Raw genomic sequence first — 8,278 nt, 5'->3', positions numbered from 1 at the left:
CGTCATGGCTGATTGGTTCGGATCGGAATACCCTTGGCGCGTGTGCACCTGTCGTGCCACTAGCTAAAGAAGGCACAAAAATCGGTCAGATGGTTTGGTTTTGTGAAGCACTCGAGCGTGCGGTAGACCACTTAAAGCAAACCCTCACCCTCCCAGCGAAGAGTATGCACCGAAAAATAAAAACAGTCATGACCGTGGTTGCTACAATAATTTCCAACGCCAACGCCACTAAGGTACGTGTTCGTAGAACTGCACTTATACTTCCGTCTACGGTTGAAAGGAGCGGCGTCGATCGTTACCAGGGTAGGACACAACAGACGTAACGTGACGGCATGGTATCAGGCACGCCCGTTGCGTGTAAAAGAGGAGAAAGGATAAAGTTAGCTTACGGTGCAATGGAGCGCAGGGGACCTGTACGCGATCGAGGATAGCAGTGGGGCTACATGTACCAGCTCGCGTATGGAGTGGAGCAGGTGTGTGAGAGCGACGGTAGAACTACTGGTAGGGTTGCTTTAGCGGTCTCCCCTTCCCCGTCTACCGTTGGTCAATCCCCACGCACGCCGGTAAGCTCCACGATGCGTTTGAGCAAGAAGAGAGCAGCCGTACGAAGCGAGCGAAACAGGTCTAGTACAACCGGGCGGGAGCGCTGTCTATATATAAGCGAACGCGCCGTATTTGCGTACGATCTGTTTACAAACAAACTTTGCCAGCGGTAGTGATCGATCGATCACCGGCCCACGTCTTTTAAAATACTACGGGATCAGTCCAATTTTGGAGCTTGAGTTTGGTCGATTTTGTACTAGTACTAGCAGAGTGCTCTGGTGCAGGTACGCCGAACGTCTACCAGTGGGGTCTATTTCTTAAGCTTTTGGTGTGCGATATTCGTGTGTATGCGTATCTGTATTTGCGTGCGTGTGATTGTGTGGTACCTTGTGCTGTGTGTAATGTTGATCCTTTAAATGCGAGACATCTGATACATTTTTCCTTCTTTTGTGGCTTTTTGTGACCTTGTGAACCTGATATTGGATATTGGCCAGGTCATCGACACAGCAGCAAGCTCAACGACAGAGGAACGCAGTCGCAAACGTCCGACATCAGCACACACAACCAGTCAAACTCGCCAGCCAAGCCAAGCGCAGCTCAAGCGGAGGGTCCCCGAAACCAAAAAGGCTTACTTCCTTCCAACGGTGTACCGCATCCACAAGACAATCAACCAAAAATGAAGTCTCTGGTAAGTTGATCTGCGCCTTCTTGGTGAGGACTAGATTCTGAAGTTGTAGGTAGGGTGCTGTGAGATCAAGTCAATTCTTGTGTGTGAAACTGATTGTGCAAAGTGACGAGTGCCTTACAGGAATACGCGCATATCTCCATACAGGGGATGTTGCTAGTTCCCGGTTTGTGTGGCGAACTTCAGACTGAGATTTTTTGTGAAGGTGTGGAAGAGAACAAAAAAAAAACAACGGACCAAGAATTCCTGGAGCTTCGCTCTCTGGGAAGAATTCTTGAGTGATGCATGGTGTCGAGCGCCCAGCAGAACAGTAGCTGAAAGACAACTCATTATCGTTAAGCTCGGTGACTGGTCAGCTTTTCCTAACGTCGTTATCGGTGTACGATCCTTGGGCCCTAAGATAACGTTTGTCCAAAGTGAACATTCGTTTTTTTTTCCTTCCCTGTTTTGCGCCATTAGAATAACGTCAACACACAACTTCGCACGCAGAACGAAGCAAACGAATATGGACATCGTAACTGTATTTCTGCTTTCCACACTCTTCACAGTGGCAGTGAACAAAAAAACGGCATGGAAAAAAGGAAAGAGAAATCCTGTCATCCGGGTACGGTGGTGAGATGCCGCTGACTTGCCGTCAGGTTCTTGGTTTTGCTAATGACATTTTGATGCACACTAGCTGCCCAGGCCTCGCTAGTTTATCTACTAAAAGCGGACATAAAAAAACAAAATAGTCGCTCGGGAAGGTATTGGAGTTGAAGGAGAAAAGGGGGGAAAATGAATCACACTCGCAAGATGGTGGTGGTTGGCAATTAGCTTTCGTTCTGTCAAGCGCCTTGAATAGTTCCCGTGCAAGAATACTTAGCGGGGAAGATGGGGTTTTTCTTGTAATTGGGTCTGAGGACTCGTTCAAACCATCGATATGCTTTGAAACGTGTCCGCATGACAGGAATGGTTAGTAGAAGCTTTTAATGCCTATAAACCATTAAAGCGAATCAGCAAATCCATCTGACAGAAGAGATACCGGGTGTCGGAAAATACTGTCAACACCAGTGCCGTTAGTTGGGGAGGGTGTTCTGGGTGTTAGTTTCGATCAGCCAGAGGATCCATTGCTTGCACGACACAGCCCAATAATCCACCACACACCCCGCGTAGCGCAGCTCACTTTCGGCTCACTGTTCACCGTAATTATCCGAGCAGATGGGTCGACATCCATCCATGCTCACCTACTAAAGGTGGTACTTGTTTGGTAAGGGATGCCATGATTTATAGACAATCTGTCGCGGTGTACCGCGAATGGCGGAGGTGCTCATAATTTATTTATTTATTCATTAGCTCTAGCTGACGGCGTGCAGTGAGCAACGGCAGCGACGCTTGCTTCGACACCTAGTTCGAGCCAAAAACAAGGAAATGCCCCATATAGGCAGGGCACCTCTGTTTCGACCTCTCCCCGTACGTCTCACTAGTGAACCATGTGTGCTTGTGTGTTTGTGGGAGGGCATGCGCTCTGACAAGATGTATTATAACATCCTTAATACGGGTTTATTTAATGCGCTTTTTTGTGTTTTTTGTTTTTGGTTGTATTTTTACTTCACAACTCATTTAGCTGGCCACCCCAGGGCTTATGAGTAGGTAAAGACAGGGTTCGTAGTGGAGACGGTAAAGGTGGTTAGCGTTCAGAGAGTTCTGTCGAAAAATCGCTCATCCGATGCCCATTAGTGAATTCGATCATGCGAAACATACATCTCCACAATTGCCCTTACAGACACGGCCCAACGCATACGATGTGAAATTGCAGGCGTTGCGTAAGGTATCGGAGTTATTGATATGATGAAAATCATGAGCAGCGCAAGCTCTTACAGGAGTAGCTTTTCTTCGGCGAATTAAAGAAAATTTCTAGAATGGCTACTGCAACAATTAATGTCTCGTATTTCAAACCTCACGCAGTAGAATGTCTTATACGAGATGGGTTTCGTCCATCGGTGCGTCTGGTTTACAACAGAGCGCCAAAAAAGGTAATCCAATGATCGAATCGCGACTAAAGGTACGCTTCTACTCAGCTAAAACTCTAATCGTGTGGAAGCCTTGGTACTATCTCGTGGGAGTTGATGGCTGCTTCTGCTGAAAATCATTAGGCGCGTAAATTGACAAAATTTTAGCACGTTTAAGCTATTATGCCATTTTAATTTATGTCCTCCTGCTCCCTTCCCGGAGCACTAAGCATTAAAAAAAGGCTCTAGAAATGTCGCTAGAAACTTCTCGAGAAGGTTTACGGGCAAACGACGAAGAAGAAGAAAAAATGGTGACTTTACGTGCAAACGCTCTCGAATCTAACTTTTCTTTGTCGTCGCTTTGTGCTGTTTGCTGATGCTTCCCAAGCAGCTTCTAGCTGTTTTCGAAACTCGCATTTCTTTTCACGACAACAGCTAACAGCTGCTTGCGACTGGAAAGGTAACATAAAATGGTACTTTTAACTCTCCCAGGTCTCTGCTCTTACGGTGGTGGTGCGAATTTGCGCGAAGTTGCAATAAAAACTGCTTCCGATAGCTAGGAAGCGGAGACAGAAATGTCGTAACGCCACGCACGGACTTGAAGTTACATTTCGCATGCTAATCTGTGTGAATTAACATTTTTCAATTAAATCCCGTATGCCTGAAGGGTGGAAGGGATCTGCACACCGAGCGCACTCATTTCGATTTCTATTGAAGCCCGCGTGACGTTAACTATCGGTGTCGACAGGCACCCGACTTTACAGACAGAACAGTTTCGTGCGAGCTGTCTTATCAAACTTGATACCTTTGTAGTACCTGAGCTGTTTTCGGAGCTACTCAAAATCGAACAAGAGTGCAGGAAGAGGGCACAAAAACAGCAAACACCCTACACCATAACGAGCCACCGTTCGTAGGGTGTTGGAGCGTGTTGGAGGGAAAGCCGTCAGCTTTTATCCAGCTCGGAATGCCCGGATGTGCTACGCAGAAGGTTCGGTGGGTGCGGTACGGAACAATATTCCTGCGCGACATTCTGCGAAGGCATGATTATCTAACCTACAAAGGGCAGCAGTAAAAATAATGCCACTGGCAGCAGCAGGGATATGAGATTGTGCTCTTTCTTTTTTCTGCCTTTTGGGGGAAGTACTTTCGATCGGCGAGACCCGAAATGATAACCGAGCACAAACACACATACACACTTACCGGCGGCGGGCATCGGGGATAGGATGATGGGATACGGATTCACTCCGGTTTGTGGCGTATGTAAATAAGCCGGCGCGAGAGGCTTGAGGCCAAGCGCCAGGAATGTGTCAACATGTTGACTCGGAAATATTCTGCAAAGGTCTCCAAAATATCCAATACCAGTTAGATTGGGTTTGGTTTTTTTTAGCCCTCTCTCGTGCTTATCCATTCAGCACCGCAGGGTTTTCCGGGAATGTGAATTGTGGAATTTTATAGTTTCATTGCCTTTGCCGCTGTGACGCTGACTTGGGTCGAGCGAGTGCTCGTGCAGAAATTCGAGAAGCTTTTTGACGATAGGGCAAAAGAGCGAAACATTCTGTAATGTTCTACTTTAGTTCTATTTGCTAAACATTTACTCAAAGTTTTGGGGTTTTTTTCTTGTTGGTGTGGTTGGTTACTTTGCAGTTACTACTCTCCGCGATAGTGACGATTATTGCGGCCCAGAGAGACTACACCACACCGGTACCTATACTGAAGCAGATCAACAGACACAACGAGGATGGCAGCTACAGCTACGGTTACGAGGCAGCGGACGGTACGTTTAAGATCGAGACCAAGTACCCGAACGGTGAGGTGCAGGGCAAGTACGGTTACGTAGATGACGGTGGCAAGCTGCGCGAAATCGAGTACGGTGCGAGTAATCGCGGTTTCGAACCTCAGGGTAAGTTCGCTTCCTAATCTTGGATGTCCGGGAAGTGGAAAGTTTTCTAAGGCTTCTAGTGTCATTTCTTACATCTTCCATCTAAATCCATCAGGTACGGACATCAACGTGCCACCACCAACGTTGAGCAACAGCAACTACCCACCGCTCGGCCCGAACGAAGAAGATGACGGCCAGTACCGGGAGGACCCGAGCATCTACTACAAGGACTCGCGTTACAACTCGAAACCGGCACCGTACAATCCGCGCCCGGCCCCGGTAGCGTACAACCCGGCACCGCAACAGTACTACCGCAACACGGCTGCACCGGAACCGGCAGCGCCCACCTACCAGCCACAGCCACAGCATCGATTCCAGGCGCCACAGCAGCAGTACTACCAGCCGGCTGCACCCGTGCCACAGCAGCGTGCCGACTACTGGCACCCGAACGCCAAGGTGGACATTAACACTGGCTCGTACTCGCTTAGCTATACCGGCAGATAAGACGGATATGGGGCGCATCCCATCACGCAGTTCAATCAAAATCAACACACTCCATCTCAAACTCAACCTTACATCCTAAGTCAACGTGGGGGTCACCTTCAGCCGGTGCCCACAAATTCACCAATAAGGCGCTACGTCAGGCGACGTATCATACACACCTTTCCTGTTGCGAGTCGGTTTCCGGACGGGTGCACACAATAAAGCGGTAGAGAACCTCGTTTTTTCCAACATAAATTACAACAAAATGGCGTTCTTATGGATGTCAGGTGTTAATTTGATTTGTCTACAAATGCCGACAAAGAATCCTTTTCAACCTTCCCTGCAATTATTTACCCGTGCATCGATCGATGTTCCCCCCCGAGAATGGCGCTTTAGTTCTGGACTTTTTCATTTTGGAAAAGAAGTCTTCCGACAACAGCGGCAAAAAAATGGCTGCTCAACTGCATCATCAGAACTAATGTTTTAACGATCCATTTCGAGCAGCTAGTCCAGTGTTGCCTCCTGTGACTAGTCTAGCAAAAGGCAGGAAATCGATACCGTGCACATGCAAACAGTAATCACCTTCAAACAAACTGTCCCGACGTTTGACACATTCGCATCCCTCTGTTCTGTGCTTTCGGTCCCGCTGCGTGACAGTTTGCGGTGCACAGCACATGGTTCAAGCTTTGCGCCCGCAGTATCTTCGCTTCCGTGATTGAGCACGGGTCTGCCGGACGCCGACGGTGCAGTGTACGGGAATGTACGCGCATTTGCTATAATTAATTCATTGCTTGCATTCTCCACAGCGGAATGGAACGATGACACTTACCGCGTTTCGGTACGAGGCGCGTTCGTGGCACTTTGCGTCGGTAATTAATTTATCAACCGCACACTCCGTGTCTCCGGACGTTTGCCGGCGTGCATCGTACTGGGGGTTGGAGATGGCTTTATTACTGCAACGAAGACACTCTCCAGGGTCCAGGGTTGGTGTTTAGAGGTGCGTTTGTTTGTTTGTTTACGTGTGCCCATTGCATTGCTCGTCAACTTGAGCTCGTTTGTCAATTAGCGTGATTGGATGAACGTAGTCTGCACAGCTGATGTAGTGGCGACTATCAACAATGAGTGCTTTGAACTTATTTTTTCCAAAACACTGGAAAGCGTGTATGTCGGGAAGTAGATTATTTACAAACAAAAAGAAAAATGTGTGTTTCACTTCAAATGTCAAAAGTGTGAGAGATATCACTTGAAGAGCATAACGCAACCCGTATTGAATGTTAATGGGCACCAGAAGCACCAGAAGCGACACATCACTGCTGATTGACTGCTATTGCTGGTGGGTGTCCGCGTGAGGGACGGTTTTATTTTTCCACTGTTTCCTTTTCCCATGGCAAATAGTGTTTTTAATGAACTCGTAAAGGCCCATTAAAAAGGGCCCCCTCCATCACATTTGTCGTCCTCGGTGTGCATTTGAGTGCACTGATATTAGCCTGAATGTAGGCTATTGTGGAGCGGCACTTCATCGGAGACAACCCAGTAGACAGAGTTGCTGTAGCGGTATGAGCGGCAAACTGTTGCCAGTTTGGCGTTTGGATGTAGGACTTATTATCCGATTATCCGATTATCCGTTCTTCGTTCTGGACGACTACAACGTTCCAGTGTCCAATATTTCGCTCCCGTCTTCGTGATTCCTCGTCCCTCATGTTTCCCTAGTCATAGTTTTAAGAATTTTGAAAGCTTCAGAGGCAAACAAATTAAAATTAACAAACAATAATAAAAATAATAATGATAGTTAGCGACAATACGCCATTGAATCGTAATAATTAATTATGGCTAAAGAGTAATAAAGGCCCTCAAGTTGTACGGGATTCATCTCATGCAAGCTTGTGTGAAAAATCACGGTAGATTGTGACCATTATGCGTAGGAGATAAAAATATTATTTAAATAAATCATTATTGAAATGAGGAAAGTTATTTGAAATTATTGTTAAGTGTCGCAAAAGCTAGCTTATGTATAAGACTAATTTATAAAAACATTTCACTAACTTATTTCATCATTTAAACCAGACAGTTCATACTGTAATTGAAATAATTCTATAGTGCGTTATGTTTTTTTTTCATTTGAGTGGTTTAATATACGGAAAAAAATTATATTTAAACGTGATTTGAGTAGAAAGTTGATTGAATTACTAAAATTTTATTAAAACTAGTTAAAATAAGATTTTTTTGAATTTTATAAACCAATAGTTTTAATATTTTTATTATGTCCTACTCAGCCATGTTCACAAACGACTGTGGAGCTTGCATGTGAGTTTGCTGCGTGCAACTTGAGGGCCTATATTACTCGTTAGCCTTAATTATAAATAAATAATAATTATATTTGTAGCATCTTAAAAAGCTGAGAACTGACCTAGCCAAGAAAGCTGAAAAACAACCAAAACAATTGAATGTTTGGACTGATGTCCAGAGCTAATTTTTGAGTGTTTTGCTCGACTAAAACCAAATGTTTTTGCGGAGCAATCTGCAATGCAATCGTTCGTTATTAGCCTTAATAAATAATTTTGAATGTTAGATTTTGAAATTATGAAATAAAGAATTTTTTTCGTTAGAAGTTATATTTAGGATGGTAACTATACATATATGTTCCGCACAAGCCTCCTTTTTAACAGTCTTATTGTTAGTCCGTAAAGCCGGTCTTGCCGG

At 45.7% G+C, this 8,278-nt stretch overlaps 1 protein-coding gene across 1 annotated transcript; it reads left to right on the top strand.

Moving 5' to 3' along the window:
- Positions 1-1,108: 1,108 nt before the first annotated feature.
- LOC126560497 (pupal cuticle protein 27) lies at positions 1,109-5,600 on the top strand. Its single transcript, XM_050216459.1, has 3 exons — positions 1,109-1,231; positions 4,861-5,116; positions 5,211-5,600. Exons 1-3 carry the CDS (start codon positions 1,220-1,222, stop codon positions 5,597-5,599), a joined length of 657 nt encoding a protein of 218 aa, XP_050072416.1. The 5' UTR covers positions 1,109-1,219; the 3' UTR covers position 5,600.
- Positions 5,601-8,278: the final 2,678 nt, after the last annotated feature.

The sequence above is a fragment of the Anopheles maculipalpis genome, chromosome X, assembly GCF_943734695.1.
Source record: "Anopheles maculipalpis chromosome X, idAnoMacuDA_375_x, whole genome shotgun sequence".
Classification (NCBI taxonomy): Eukaryota; Metazoa; Arthropoda; class Insecta; order Diptera; family Culicidae; genus Anopheles; species Anopheles maculipalpis.
The sequence above is the reverse complement of the archived record's forward strand: the minus strand, read 5'-3'. Positions and strand labels throughout refer to the sequence as shown.